The sequence below is a fragment of the Benincasa hispida genome, chromosome 3 (assembly GCF_027475165.1).
Source record: "Benincasa hispida cultivar pf3 chromosome 3, pf3_genome.v1.1, whole genome shotgun sequence".
Classification (NCBI taxonomy): Eukaryota; Viridiplantae; Streptophyta; class Magnoliopsida; order Cucurbitales; family Cucurbitaceae; genus Benincasa; species Benincasa hispida.
Genome location: NC_143480.1, coordinates 377,440 through 391,499, shown reverse-complemented (window position 1 = coordinate 391,499; position 14,060 = coordinate 377,440). Strand labels below are relative to the sequence as shown.

The following is a 14,060-nucleotide window of genomic DNA, read 5'->3' as shown; positions in this document are numbered from 1 at the left end:
GGTCATGTACAAGTCATGTGAATTGTCATAAATCTTATTATTTGCCGATTTTGCCATTTTTCAAAATCAAACTCTAAAATATGACATACACCCTAATTCCCCTAAATAATATTAATCAAAACTTAAAATAGCATATCTAATTAACTGATTTTCAAGGCTGGAAACACCAAGCCAAAATTATCATCCATACATAAAGTAATAAGCTAGTATTTTGAACAAATAGACGTAATAACTAAGAATGATCAAAGCTAACAAAGGTTCACCATAAACATAAATTCCTAAGATCATGAATAGACTCTTCATTCTTATGCTAAAACGCTAATCCTTCAATCACCATTAGAACTATCGCTTGCAATTTTATAAGAAAAACATTTTGAAAAATAGAGATGAGTACAAAAATAATCAATAAGCAATTTCTACAACAAGTTCACGATACATTTTCTTCCGAACAAAGCATATTCAATCATAAAAGTTCAAAACATTTGTTTTTTTTCCATGCAATGTTGGACAATAGTCAAACTTCCAATAAAATAGTCTTTTAGTCACAGCTTTTCAATCTTTCAGTTATTCGTTACTTCAATGGCAATGCAAGAAAGATGCATAATTGATGTATCCCGGTAGATAAGGTTATCCATTGGTAACACTAGTCATTCATTTAGTCAATTAGAGATGTCAATTAACAACCGACCAAAACAACAGTCAAATTACTTAAGTGTGTGGATATTTGAGTGCAACGCACATCATAAATCTTCATTTCAAAGAAAGTCAAACCACAAAAATGTGCCTTAGCACAAATAAGCTTTAGTCAAATCATAAACAATTCCAAATTTGGTTACTGCACAATAAGCATACAATTTTCAAAAATAGAACTTGGCACATTCAGATAGCCCCTACCAAATTATTTAATAATATTTGAAACAAACAATGAAGTTTCAAAGAAGGACTCATCAAATCAAACCAATCAAATCTTTCAAAAGTTTTCAAAGTAACCAAAATCAAAATAGAAACACTTCCAACTATCATTAAGAACATTCACGTATTTTCAGCTAGCAAAACTCTTAAAACATACCAAACGATTTCAGTCAATTCTTATTATCATCTATTTTCTCACACAGTATAAGTTTAATTACCAAGAGCCTTATATTATACAGCTTATTTTACTTCAATCGTCATAAGTTTATAAACTTTTTTTCTCCCTCATTTTTTTCCCCCTTTAATTAAGTTTTTGTATTAAACCTGATAAAAATTTTAGAGATGAAATTGAGTGTAAATCGAAGTAGTTTATTTTAGGAAGAGAAAAATAAAGAGTGAACAGAAAAGTTAGATCATTAAATCTCTTGTGCGTGTGTGTTTTTTCTTCTTCAGCAAAAGGGAATCTCAACAACAATAAAATAAGACAGCATGCCCTGGAAGAGTAAGACAATTGAATTATTGGTGAGCCTCAAAATGAGCGGTGTCCTTTTGTTTAACAAACATTGATTTGAAGATGATGAAAAAGAAATGAAATTGAATAGTGGTTGTGAACATCACAGGCGTCGGTTGTGATGAAATGACCATTCATAGGGGACAATTTTGACCCAGTTGGTTTTTGCTTCAATGCAACATTCCTCGGCTTGGCGCCACTGAAGAAATTGATATATTTTTGTTAGAATTGGGCAAGCACAAAGAAGTAGAAGAAAGACATGAGGATTGGTCCAACTCCAAAGGGAGCAAGGTGAAGGTGGATGTCATAGAGTGTGAGCTTCCAACAGAGCATTGAACTCTTCTCTGGCTTTGCGCAAGCGTGGGGTAATGATGCATGGAGATGCAGCTCCTGATTCCTCTGCCAAATTTGGTTTGGTCCAAATAGGAAGATGATGATGATCGAATACAAAAGCAGCCCCGACTGGTGATTGTGTCTGCACACCCACGCTGTTCCTTATTAATTCCATTGGCAGATCAAAATAACGGCTCCCCAACTCCCCGTCCTCATGAACCACCATGCCCGACGAAGCCCACGACCCACATTCAAATTTTTCCAAAGAAACTCTCCTCGATATGGATATGGATATACACTCACCTTCCTCTGCCTCTTCCTTTCTCTCTTCCTTCCCTTTCTCTTTCCCTTTCCCAACCTTAAACCCTAACCCTCCCAACACTGGTAACAACAAGCATAGTGCCCCACATCTGAAACGTTTCGCTTTCCCCTCTGTTTTGTGCTTATGCCCTTTCTCCCATACCATTACTTTATTCTCGATAAGGTTATGTGGCACTGCCTTCCCTCTTCCTTCACCACAGGATTTGCTCCGATTCAGCCCCCGCCCACTATCATGGACTTTCTTTTTTGCTGCCAACCGAGGGGATGAGTAGGCCGAGTTCGGGACACTGTAGCTTCCCAACTTGAGTTGCGTTGACACCTCAATAACCACATCATCGACAAATTCGTAGCTCCTGCTAGTGGTGCCAACAGATAAAGGTACTATTGTATCAGCCATGGCTGGCATACTGCAGTTTCATCAATACTGTCGTCTTCAAATGGAATGAAGGCCTTTAAACTTTAACCAACAACGAGACAACCATATGGACGTGGTGAGCAGTTTGTTTAGTAATGATTTGCATGTTCTGCCCCCAAATTCAATATTATAACTAAGATAACATACAGCATCTCATCAGGGTCTTCGCTTTATCTTTTTCTTTTTTTTGAGTCCCACCGCGGTTGACTTGGATATCATATAACATGCAAGCAGCCTAATTCTTGTTAGCTTTTATGTTCTTTTTCACACACACACACAAAATGCAAGCAGCATGGAAAGATGGAAATTTTCTTTTTAATATTTAACGGTTGACATTTTAAAAAAATGCATCAAAACATTTTGTGGAAAGTACGAGACTCTTGTACCACTCAATCTAACTCTGCCCACCAATCCATGCAATGCAACAAATAAGGTATTAGTCGCACTCTTAATAATTGCCAGAAGAACAAGAGAGAAACTTGAAAGACATGGGTTCGGCATCTAATAATTGCCATCTCATAAATTCATCAATAACTCATTCTGGTCCTTGAAATTGAATGCATAACAAACTCTCGTGATAGGTCAGAAACCACCACCACAGCCGGCAATCATCAGCCACGTCTACTACCACATAGAAGAAGCACTATTGAAGAGAATTGTAGAAAAGGATTAGAACTACTGAGATGCCAATTATCACCGGAAACGCCGTCACTATGTACAGTGCTCCATATCCCTGCATCGATTCAATTTTAATTTCCTCATCAGCAATTGTGACATCATGCAAAATTTTCTTCTCTCAGTTACCATTAACAAAATTCCAATACTGTCCTAACAGCAATGAGGCAACAAATCCATAATATCTGGAGTGAATTATCACAATTAATAAGTTAGACTAAAGAGCAATGTCTTTGATGATGGGCAAAGAAAACAAACCACAGCGGCAGGCACTTCTGGGTCATCACTCAAGTCGGCATCTTCAATCTCAGCTGCAGTGTCCCAATCAATGTTTAGTCTCTTTGCAGCCTCGCGAGGATTCACACCAGTGTCTGTGGCTTTTGCATATAATGACTTACCGCGTTTCTTCTTGGGTGCCTCAGCCTACACGTATGAACACCACAATCAGCAACCTAAGTTTAACACACAAGTGTAATAAACCTATGCAGCATCTGATAGAAACTTACAATTTGACACAATCACAGAAAAGAAGTGGAGAAAGGAAAGCGTGGATAAAAGAGAAATGTCAAGAAAATCAAAGTGGAGTGAAAACCATGCCGACTGACCCTTATCAGATGATAATAGAAACACAGCAGAAATAAAAAGCCCAACGATTTGTTTCAGCCAGAAATTTATTTTTCCATGTTTGGGAAGAGGACAAGAACACACCATTTCCCATAATTACATTATACAATAATTAGTACTTTATTTAAACTATAATTCAATCCATAGGCTAATGAAAGCTTATTGTCACGCTCTGACTATTTGCAAGTAGCTAAGCGTGAGAAAGGGCGAGAGAAGGTAGGCACTCGTGAGTTTGAGAATGAGAGTGTATTGCTTAGGAGAGTTTGTTGCTTGATGCCTGTACAAATGAGCCCTTTGGGCTATTTACAGTAGTGTCCTAACTGACCTAGGGGCCTAAATCGACCTAAGGAGGTCGGTTGTGGCTCATTCCAGAGCCTTCCTATTACATCTTGGCTTATCTAGGCCTTTTTATAGTCACCTAAGTATATTATGGGGCCTTCTAGAATATTCTGGTCACGTCTAGACCTGTCCAGCACCTTCCAGTCCTTTACTGCCACTGTCTCGTCTAGACTTGTCCAGCACATTCTAGAGATTTCCAGAGACATCCAGATCTATCCGGGTCATTCCAGCACTGTCTAGAACTCTCTCGCAAGTTCCAGCCACTCTAAGACTGTCCAGACTCATCTCGGGTCAACTAGGCAACTCGCATGGGCGCTAGTGCCACCCAGCCTTCTCTAGAAGCTTCCAGGCCTGTCTAGAACGTGGGCAAGGCGTCTAGAAGACTCGCGTGCATGGGCACGCGCATGCGTCAACAGGGCCGCGCGGATGGGGTGTGCAAATGGCATCCGAAAGGGCCTATTGGCAGTCGTGCGCGCGGGGACCCGCGCACGCTACGTCTGGGGCACACGCGCCTAATGGGGCACGCACGGGCACTGTGCCTCGATTTCTTGGGGCGCCGCAAGGCTTTGTGGCTCCTTTTGGTACATGCTAAGGAGTCCTTCGAAATTTTGAGGACCATGTTGTGGGGCGTGAAACCCTCCCCCACTTATACTCGCGAACGTCCTCATCAAGCCTTGCTTATACTCTTCAATCTTTTTGGGGAACTGCCATAGTAGGTCTTCGTGTTCCCAACTGGCCTTGTCTTCTGGTAACCCGTGCCATTTTACCAGGTACTCAGTATAGTTGGGTACTCCCCTTCTTTTCACCTTTCTTTCGGCCATGATTTCTTCGATCCTTTTATCATATTCTATTACTACAGCAGTTGGCGCTCGAGTAGACTTGCTCTGATTTGGGTCTTCCATGTCTTCATGGAAGGGCTTTAACATGCTCACATGGAAAACGTTATGAATTTTAAGTTTAGGGGGCAACTCGATATGCAGCCTTTCCTACTCGAGCAATGATGGGGAATGGTCCTTCGTATTTTCCGACCAGTCCTTTGTGTACCTTTCGTAGGGACTTAAACTGATTTGGCATCAGTTTCACCATCACCTTGTCCCCTTCTTGATATTCCTTGGGACGCCTCGACTTATTTGCCCATTTCTTCATATATGAGGCGGCCTTCTCAAGGCAAGATCGAGTGATGTCTTGTTCCTCCTTCCATTCTTTAGCAAATTTGTAAGCCGAAGGATTTGGTCCCTCATAGGGAGCTATCAAGGCACTCGGTGTGTTGGCCCGGCATCGCATTACTATCTCGAACGGGCTCTTTCCAGTGGACTCACTCCTTTGGTGATTATAGGAGAATTGGGCGATATCAAGGAGATCTACCCAATTTCTTTGATGGGCACTAACATAGTGCCTTAAGTATGTCTCTAGTAGTGCATTAATTTTCTCTGTTTGCCCATCACTTTGGGGATGAAAGCTCGTTGAGAAGGTTAGATCTGTCCCCACTAGTTTGAACAATTCTCACCAAAACTTGCCCGTAAAGCGTGGGTCTCGTTCACTGATAATGCTTTTAGGCACTCCCCACAACTTCACAACATTCTTGAAAAATAGCCATGCTACCTCATCGACTTTTACATCGCCAGGACAGGGGATAAAAGTGGCGTATTTGCTTAACCAATCTACTACCACCATTATGCAGCCATATCCTTTTGACTTGGGCAGAGCCACAATGAAATCCATAGTGACACTATCACATGGTTTTTTGGCAATGGCCAGTGACTCCAACAGACCTGCAGGATGTTGTTGCTCTATTCTGTCTCGTTGACAAACAAGACATGCTTTCACATATGCCTCCACATCATCCTGCATTCGTGGCTAATAATATTTATCTCGGACAAGGGCGAGTGTTCTTTCCATGCCTGGGTGTCCAGCCCATAAAGAGTCATGGCACTCTTTGAGAATGTCCCTCTGTAGGTTATCCCATTTAGGCACAAAGATTCTGCTAGCGAGGGTGAGGAGAGTGCCATCTTGTTCCCAAAATCTTCGGGTATTTCCTTCTTTTGCCAATTTGAGCAAATTCTTGGCCAATGGATCTTGTTGTATACATCTTTTGATGCGATCAAGGGAATCACTTGTGGGTATGCTGGTGAGGGCAACTAATTCGGCCTTCCTACTGAGGGTGTCGGCTACTACATTGGCCTTACATGGTTTGTACTTGAGTTTATAGTTAAACTCGGCCAAGAAGTCTTGCCACCGAGCTTGTTTCGACATCAACTTCTTTTGGGTTTGGAAGTAGCTGGTAGCAACGTTGTCGGTCATTACCGTGAATTTGCTACCTAACAAATAATGTCTCCATGTCCGTAGACATTGGACGATGGCTGTCATTTCTTTCTCTTGGATAGTATATCGCCACTCTGTGTTATTCAACTTGCGGCTTTCATACACAATTGGGTGCCCATCTTGCATCGATACTCCCCCAATTGCATAGTCCGACGCGTCAGTGTGTACCTCAAAGGGCCTGGAGCAATCTGAAATTCCCATGACTGGTTCTTGTAAAACAGCTTCCTTAAGCTCCTCGAAGGCTTGTTAGCACTCCCTTGACCAATTCTAGGGTTCATTCTTTTTCAACAAGTTGGTAAGGGGGCCACAATTGCATAATAGCCCTTAATGAATCGTCTATAGTAATTGATAAAGCCTAGAAAGGAATGCAGCTCGGGTATTTTAGTAGGAGGTTTCCAATCCCGTATGGCACGTACTTTAGCTGCATCCATCATTAATTTTCCATCCTTGATCCAATGTCCAAGGAACTCCACCTCCGGCTGGGCAAATGAACATTTCTCCTTAATGTGTTGTTCGTTCTCTCGGAGTACTTGAAAGACTTGCTTCAAGTGTTGCACGTGCTCCTCAAGGGTCTGGCTATAAACCACAATGTCATCCAAGTAAACCAGCACAAACTTATCCAAAAATGGGTGGAACAGTTTGTTCATTAGTGTGCAGAAGGTGGTCGGGGCATTGGTTAGACCAAACGGCATGACTAAAAATTCATAAGCACCATATTGAGTTACGCAGGTGATCTTGGCTTCATCCCCTACTTTGATCCTTACTTGGTAGTACCCTGATCGTAAGTCGATTTTGCTAAAGTATTAGGCTTGGCCAAGTTGATCAAAGAGGTCTGCTATCAAAGGAATTGGGTATTTATTCTTGGCTGTGATTTTGTTAAGTGCTCGATAGTCAATACACAATCTTAAAGACCCATCCTTCCTTTTCTGGAAGAGTACGGGGGTACCGTGGGGGGCTTTTGAGGGTTGAATGTACTCTACATCAAGCAGATCTTTCAGCTGCTTTTTCAATTCCTTGAGTTCTGGGGTGCCATGTGATAAGGGGCCGCCATGACCGGTGGCTTGGCGTCGGGCTCTAGCTCAATCTCGTGGTCTACCCCACGTCGAGGGGGCAACTTTTTTGGTAGTTCGACAGGTATGACATCCTGGTACTCATCAAGGATCTTTTGCACGCATGTTGGGACAAGAGGCTGGCTTGGGCTCCCCTCTTCCTCTTCCTCCTCGTGGAGGGTCCTTGCCGAGGCTAGGATATAACTCTGGCCCTTGGTGATCCCTCGTTTAAACTGTAAGGCTGAGATCATGTTGGTGGATCTCTCTTCACCTTTTAAAGGGACCACCCAAAGTTTGTGCTCGTCCATAATCGCCAAGGATTTTGAGAATGGAACAAGAAAGGCTAGGGCGTTGTTGAAAAATGCTAGGCCAAAGACTACTTTAATGTCATCCATGGGCACAACGGTAAAGTCTAACATACCTGTCCAGTCGCCAAGTTTAACTGCAACATTCTTGGCTATGCCCTGTATGGGCTTAGCGCCCGAATTGACAGCCTTTATGGTGCCTTATTCTTTGGTGAGGCTTAGGCCAAGCCTTTTGGCTTCTCGTTCATCTATAAAATTGTGAGTGGCACCCATGTCCAGCATGACCGATGCGGCCTTCCCATACACTAGGGCATCAGCATAGAGGAGGCCACCCTCTTTACTTTCTTTAGGGTTAAGCTCTTTGTAAGAGCAGCCAACTGTTGGAGTGACCCCATCATGGCTTTGGATTGCCCCACATCCTCATTTCCATTACTGAATTTGGCTACAAGGGCATTCATGGCCTTTCGGTTTGGACAATCCCTTGTCCAATGGGGCCCATCACATATAAAGCAGGGTTTAGGGGGTTTAGAGGACTGACCTTTATTTTGAGGCTTCTCACGCTTGTCATGGGATGGTTTTGAGTTTCTTCCATCTTTCCTATGATAACCCTTCCTCTTATGGAACTTGTCTCCCCCACAGGCTTTTTCCCCTTATTTTGGAAGGAGTAATCGACAAGCATCTCGGAGGCAGCAATTGCATCATCCAGGGTCTGGACATTACACCTATCCAACTCCACCCATGCCCAATCTTTCAAGTCGTCTTTAAAGTGGAAAAGGGCATCCTTCTCGGATAGGTCTTCGATTTCAAGCATGAGGGTTGTGAATTCCTTGACGTCAAGGATGTTACCAGTTTGCCTCAATCTTCTCAACTTGCCTCGTACCTCCATATCTACATATGTGGGACAAAGTGTTTTCGAAGCTCTATTTTGAACTGTTCCCATGTGTTGATACTACACAACCCACGTTCGTGTTCAGTATGCTTCCGTCACCACCATAATTGTGCAGCATCACATAGGAATGTTGGGGCATTGCTTATTCGGGCATTATCATCAAATACTCCTAGAGCTTCAAAATATTGTTCGAGCCCAAACAAGAAGTTTTCCACCATTGTGACATTACGGGTGCCATTGTAGGTGTCCGGTTTGGGCACCTTAAGGACAGATATATCGGACGTAGCGGGTGTGTGGCTAGTGGAAGCCGGGCCACTAGCATTACGAAGGGCCTACACTCAGTTTGAACCTTATTTAATTCAGAGTAAAGTTCTTAGACCTTACCTTCAACCAATTTGCGTCGGTCAGCCACCTCAGTGGTGAGGGCATTGATTTCCCTTCTAAATGATCGGCCAAGCTCTTCAATCATATCACAGGCTGCCACGGTGACTTCGGCATTCTCCTTAACTAACGCATCATAATCATCACTCAGCCTACGAACAGTGAGCTAAACATCCTCCAAGCCATGCTCAAGAGTGGTGAGGCGAGCATCCATATGTTCTCACACTGTCAAGCCTTTAGATTTTGAGCGTTTGGTTGAGGAATGATATTCCTTGCGTCCACAGGTCCCTCGATGACTTGCTCGGCTGGGGATACGTGTCCTTCCTCGGTCGTCACGTGCGCAGTAAGGTTGTTATGGGGTACCTAGGTTCCAAGACCGTTGCTCTGATACCACCTGTCACACTCTGACTGTTTGCAAGTAGCTAAGCGTGTGGCACTTGGGTGTTTCTTAGGCTCAAGACACTCCAAGTAAGCCTTTAAGGAGGTTTGGGGATGTTTAAGGCACAAGGAGAAAGGGACGAGAGAAGGTAGGCACTCGTGAGTTTGAGAATGAGAGTGCATTGCTTAGGAGAGTTTGTGGCTTGATGCCTGTACAAATGAGCCCTTTGGGCTATTTATAGTAGTGTCCTAACCAACCTAAGGAGGTTGGTTGTGGCTCATTCTAAAGCCTTCCTATTACATCTTGGCCTATCTAGGCCTTTCTATAGTCATCTAAGTATATTCCAGGGCCTTCTAGAATATTTTGGTCACGTCCAAACCTATCCAACACCCTATCCAACACCTTCCGATCCTTTACTGCCACTATCTCGTCTAGACTTGTCCAACACGTTCTAGAGGTTTCCATAAACATCCAATTCTATCTAGATGAGTCAGCTAGGCATCTCGCGTGGGCGCTGGTGCCGCCCAACCTTCTCTAGAAGCTTCCAAGCCTATCTAGAACGTGGGCGAGGCATCTGGAAGACTCGCGCGCATGGGCACGCACATGCGTCGACAAGGCCGCATGGATGGGGCGCACGGATGGCATCCGGCAGGGGCCTATGGGCAGTCGTGCGCGTGGGTACCCACGCACGCTGCGTGTGGGGCGCGCACGGGCACTATGCCTCGGTTTCTTAGGGCATCGCAGGGCTTCGTGGCTCCTCTTGGTCCATGCTAAGGAGTCCTTTTTCGAAATTTTAAGGGCTATTTTGTGGGGCGTGACATTATGCAGTCTTTGCTAAGCATACATGCACACTTGTGCATATAAGACAGAAATCCCTTTTAATGATTTTGAGCATATGAAGTTAAATTATCGTCAAGAAGAAATAATTCCAAGCAAAAGCTATTCCTCACATATTTCTTTGAGAAATCTCACCCTTAGTTCTGAATGACTTGGTGATAATTGGAATTATTTGAAGTGTCATGAGAAAAAATTTGCAAGAAACTTTTGCTGACAATCAAAAGATCAAAAGAAAAAATAGTATTAAAACAGCCTCACATGATTACTTTTTTGTTATTGTCTATTATCCATCTACATCTCCTCCTCTATCCAATAGTCACGATCTCTGTTGATCATATTCGGTTATCTCTCTCCATCTAGCTAGATACCCAAATACAGCAGTTATAATTGACACCTTGGACGATTGGTATTGGCCATACAACAACAAAACTACAGGATTTAGAGCCAAAACAATTATAAATAATCAGAAGATTCTTCGGTCTGTATTTTAGTATAAAGACGATTTAGCGCCATCCTATCTAATCACCAAAACAGTCTGCAATTAGTGCTTTGCCTCTCAACAGGATAGCACTATTTTGTTAGCAGTTGAAGTCCAAGTACATCCTCAAAGCTAATAAAAATAGGATGTTACCATATCAGGACAGGCGTGGAATTTCAAAATTTTCACGACCTGAAGGAAAAAATAACAAATAATACCTCCAAATTGGGCCAATTGGTCATCTCTTCAGCAAGCATTTGGAGAGCCACTCGATTTTTTGGGAACTTTCCTTCGTTGACCTAGTAGAATAGCAAATGAAAGTGAATACTAACAGTACAAAAATATGGTAAACTTAATATGGAGAATCTACTTCTACATTTTTATTTCTGTTCTACCGCATCTCCTTCTTCCTATGTCTATATTAGTTATATCACAGAGATATAACTATGTCGAAGTGAGCGTTTGGTTCAACAACTGGAGGGGTAACATGAAGGGCATGAGGGTATACATGTTGCACGCATGGACTTGCACGCAATTAGAGAACAGACTTTTCCTCTCTGGTCAAATAGAATAAGATTAGAATAATATTATCTCATTATTTTTTATAAATGCAATTTGAACTTTGTAAGATAAATAAATGTCAGCAGCTAAAAGGCACATCAATTGTAATACATTTCAATTTCATCTGTACTTCATCAGAAGAAGCTGTCTACGGTCTTTAATTGCATCAAATACTTTTTAACTTTTAAGAACCCACTGCCTCGTGTTTCCAATTTTCCCTAGCTACACTACACATAAATGCTTTATTTGAGATCAAGATTGCAGACGTCACAGGTGAATATATAGCTTGAAATTGTGGACCTTATCATCAAATGTTAAAATTTGAAAACCTAAAATTTCTTACTTCTTCAAGAGTGGCAGCTAAATCATCCCTTGTTGGGGCGTCATCATCGTCAATTCCAAGTAATCTCCGGCGTTCAACATCCCGGGGATCTTCAATCATTACGGTAAGTTTAACCTACTAAATTGACGAATACGAAATGAAGAGAGGAATAAGGTGATTAAGCAAAAACAGTAAAAAGACAAAAGGAAAACATAGAGCATAAAGAAAGTAGTGCAGAATGAGCTATAGAAATCAATAATTTCAACGGCGGGGAAAAGTAAAGAAACAAGCACTGGCGTCCACAAATATAGCCGTGAAGCATGCGTTAATTTCCGAGTGAATGTAGTTCTATGTGAAACTTGAGTCCATGGCCCAAATTCTACAATTAGAGACCAGAGAGAGAAGATACGACAAATATGGGAAGAAAGGTGGTGCAGAAGAAGTTGAACAAAAAGTTAATTCAAGCAGGGAAGAAGTAATTACGAACTCCGTCGGAACGCCGGGACGAAGCTTGAGGAGTTATAATCGAGGGACAATTGCAGCGATATAGTCGGGGATGCGAAAGAGTTAAAATTGTATAAAACAGAAACTGGGTGTCACCTCATTGAAGAGCATGTCTCTGTTTTTCTTGAGAAGCTCCAAGACCTGGAGGAGGCAGCCGAGAAAAGGGTGTTAAGGAATTGAAAGGGAGAATAATGGGATAATTTAAAAGAAAGAGACAGCAGACCCTTTGAATCTGACGAACGTATTCTAGGGCTTGGGCGTCTGGCTGTTCATCTTGGGTAGACGATGATTGACGCAACTGGGTATCTTCCTTGCCAACGCAGGCCAGAGACTGTCGATTGCGGCTATTTGGAACTGGAAGATGGTGGCGAGAGGCATAACTGGGAAGGGGAAGATGGCGAAAGCGAGGAAAAGCTTTGTAATTGTGTTCGATGGACGAAGAAGAAGGGGAGAGGGGGAAGTGGCGGAGTTGAAGAGCCATGACTTGCATTATTATTATCTGCAGATTATAGAGATTGAACAACAGACTGTAGTCACTATATCTGGTAATGGTAACGGGCGTTCACGTTCAGATAGCCACCGAATGCACCCGGTCCCCCATACAAAACTTAGAAACGTCTGCTAGTTTCGTCTATTTCCGTTATCTTATTTTTAGAGTGATTAATAATTATCCACTTTTGTTGGTTATTACGAGGTATTTAAAAAACCATCGAAAAAATCGATCAACAATCCATGTGATTTGGATTGAGTTGGATTGGATTCAAATAAATGAAAATTTGATGAGTTTGTTAGGTTCATGGTTTCATCTAATATAACCCAAGTCAACTCGAACCAAAACTTATTATAACTTTGAAATATATTTTTTATTATTTCTAACACAGTTATTTATACATTTATCGATTTTTAATTTTATTTAATTTCAATATTTTTTAAATAATTTATTCTTCAACAACTATTAAAAATAGTTTTTTTACACTAAAAAAAGAAAATTTTCACTATATAAATTGAAATTGAGTTGTTAATCTTAATTCAATATAGAAAAATAATTCAATTAGATTTTTACGTATTTACGTTTTGCTTCTTTTTAGAATAAAATTTTAAATAAATTACCCGATTAACTCGAATCAATCCAACCCAAATATTTCATGGTTGGATTGGGTTCATGTTCGATCTAAAAAGTCTTTCAACCCAACCAGCCCAACATATACATACTCTAGTTATTAAGACTTGTAAATAAATAAATGAAATCATAGAACTTTAAAGCCTGGGAGAAATTCTAAAAAATCACCACCTCTCTCCATTAAGGCTGGATTCATTTTCAAAAAATATTGAAGCAAGCTATATAAAATAGAGAACTTTAGGGAGATTTTTGTCATTTTCCCTTATCTTTTCTCGATACTTTTCTTTTTCCTTAGTTTATACTTGTAATGAAGCTCCATAGAAATTATTTCCATCAACTAGTATCCAACATGGTCTGATCGAGCATGTTAAAGTGTTCTAACATCATTCTGAACTGTCTTTCAACATAGCATCATTTGCACACAAAACATAGAGAGAATCTTTCCTCTTTCAAGTAAACAAAATATCACATTCAAATTTTTTTAATATTCAATTTTTTTAACATCTCTTCTTCAATAACAGGATGTAAAGAATTATTAACCGTCATAATTACTCTTCCTCCTTGGTGAGCACATACATCATAGAGGAGAAATATTTTCAGTTGCATGATGAGAATACCCGAAATCAATCCATAGAAACATTAACATGCAAATTAATGGGTTGATCAATAGTTTCAATTGATAAACATTACTACCATTTAATTTATCAGGTTGTTACTTTCCTATACAACATTTGTTTCTACTTCTTTGATATCCACATAATAATTTGGTCTAACATGACGTGA

At 41.1% G+C, this 14,060-nt stretch overlaps 2 protein-coding genes across 2 annotated transcripts; both read right to left on the bottom strand.

Annotated features, from left to right (window-relative positions):
- Nucleotides 1-1,404: 1,404 nt before the first annotated feature.
- On the bottom strand, nt 1,405-2,641 carry LOC120069777 (uncharacterized). The gene has a single exon (XM_039021592.2). It carries the CDS (start codon nt 2,481-2,483, stop codon nt 1,728-1,730), a length of 756 nt encoding a protein of 251 aa, XP_038877520.1. The 5' UTR covers nt 2,484-2,641; the 3' UTR covers nt 1,405-1,727.
- A 344-nt stretch (nt 2,642-2,985) lies between these two features.
- On the bottom strand, nt 2,986-12,830 carry CEST (death domain associated protein). The gene is made up of 6 exons (XM_039021591.2): nt 12,381-12,830; nt 12,254-12,298; nt 11,675-11,788; nt 10,989-11,069; nt 3,426-3,590; nt 2,986-3,225 (listed from the first exon to the last, which is right to left on the bottom strand). Exons 1-6 carry the CDS (start codon nt 12,645-12,647, stop codon nt 3,136-3,138), a joined length of 762 nt encoding a protein of 253 aa, XP_038877519.1. The 5' UTR covers nt 12,648-12,830; the 3' UTR covers nt 2,986-3,135.
- Between the last annotated feature and the right edge of the window lie 1,230 nt (nt 12,831-14,060).

What these genes read in the sequence shown, in the direction of transcription:
- LOC120069777 (XM_039021592.2), bottom strand. Translation starts at nt 2,483, where the DNA reads ATGCCAGCCATGGCTGATACAATAGTACCTTTATCTGTTGGCACCACT.
- CEST (XM_039021591.2), bottom strand. Translation starts at nt 12,647, where the DNA reads ATGCAAGTCATGGCTCTTCAACTCCGCCACTTCCCCCTCTCCCCTTCT. An exon ending in ACGTTCGTCAGATTCAAAGG is followed by an intron (nt 12,299 to 12,380) that starts GTCTGCTGTCTC and finishes TGCCTCCTCCAG; the next exon opens with GTCTTGGAGCTTCTCAAGAA. An exon ending in GAGACATGCTCTTCAATGAG is followed by an intron (nt 11,789 to 12,253) that starts GTGACACCCAGT and finishes TCAATTTAGTAG; the next exon opens with GTTAAACTTACCGTAATGAT.